General features: G+C 36.3%; 1 protein-coding gene across 1 annotated transcript; it reads left to right on the top strand.

Annotated features, from left to right (window-relative positions):
• Positions 1-476: 476 nt before the first annotated feature.
• Positions 477-1,455, top strand: LOC143558380 (putative glutathione S-transferase; the record flags this gene model as incomplete). Its single annotated transcript, XM_077047227.1, has 2 exons — positions 477-973; positions 1,357-1,455. Coding segments are annotated over exons 1-2 (444 nt in total), but the record flags the coding sequence as incomplete, so codon positions are not given.
• Positions 1,456-1,465: the final 10 nt, after the last annotated feature.

The following is a 1,465-nucleotide window of genomic DNA, read 5'->3' as shown; positions in this document are numbered from 1 at the left end:
AACTATTTAATGGAGTTAGTGGGTTGAACTTAAAAGTGATATAAAAATGAAACTATTGAACTTTAAAAGACAAAAGAAATCTTGAGTAAAACAGGAATGAAGACTAAAACCGTACTTAACTTACCTTGACTATTGGGAAATTTCCATTCGAGAAAGAGATGTACGAATAAAGGAGCGAAGCTGACTCGACCGGACGGTAGAGGTTGCTCAAGAATCGAGATAGGCACCGTGAATATAGTAATACAACTCTGATCATAGCCAAAACACAATCGATCTCAAAGATAGTCATACTTGTACAACACATACACAAGGTTTTGGGAGGTTTTGGGTTCAAGTCTCACATGAGACAAAAATCATCCGTTCAAAAAAAACATACACGGGATACTAAGTAAAATACAGCATAATGAATTAATAATTAAATATATATCCATAGTTTGTTCAAATTCAATGTAAATTGGCTTTTAATTTTCTTTACCCTCTGCTTTCTTTGAAATAACTCCAAGATATCAAATTTGAATCCAACTTGTATTTGTCTTTGAATATTTGAATATGGTTGACAAGTGCTCACATGCATATTTCTCTATAGTTGTCCTGCTACAAACAATTCTTGGTATTCTGTAGTATTTATATGAATAGCCTAACACCCTCAAATTATCGAAAAATGGCGGATGTAGTGACGTTGTATGCAGATGGACGAAGTCCGTTTGTTTGCAGAGTAAAGATTGCTTTAAATATAAAGGGAATCAAGTACAAAAACATGGAAGAAGATCTTGAAAACAAGAGTGCCAACCTTCTCAACTACAATCCTGTGCATAAAAAAGTACCAGTGCTAGTGCACAATGGAAATCCGGTCCTGGAGTCTCTAGTGATCGTTGAGTACATAGATGATGTCTGGAAACAGGTTTCCATTTTGCCTGATGATCCGTATGAGAAGGCTGCTGCTCGATTCTTGGCGAAATTCATTGATGATCAGGTACTAATTTTCTTCCAAGAAATTTGTTAATTAGAGTTTATATTCTTCTGGGGTCCGCTATAAATACACCGTCTGATATCTAATCTCCCGATGTTTTAAATGGCTGTCTAGATAGAGGTCAGACGGCTATTCGACTAAAACTTTTTAAAGTTTGATCGTCTATTGTCAGAACGGTCGTCTGAATATTGGCCAAACGGATATTCTAACCAATAATTTTCTAAGTTTGACCCCCTTATGTTCAGAACACCTTCTGGATATTGTTTTTACGGCCGTTGTGACCAATACTTTACAAAGCTTGATTTTTTGGTTAGAACGGCCGTCCGGATACTGTTGTGATTTTTTTTTAAATAACGGCTTATTATTTTATTTGCACGTTTCTTCAGTGTATTCCTGCATTGTACAAGGTTTTTGACCGCAACGATGGGGAGCAGGTTATTGCAGAAGCTTGTGAGAAACTGCAAATACTAGAGGATGAACTCACGGTCAAAGGCA

Source organism: Bidens hawaiensis, unplaced genomic scaffold (assembly GCF_021521415.1).
Source record: "Bidens hawaiensis isolate Kalapana, Puna unplaced genomic scaffold, B.hawaiensis_p1.1 tig00019447_1, whole genome shotgun sequence".
NCBI lineage: Eukaryota > Viridiplantae > Streptophyta > Magnoliopsida > Asterales > Asteraceae > Bidens > Bidens hawaiensis.
This window is presented reverse-complemented; position numbering and strand designations above follow the sequence as displayed.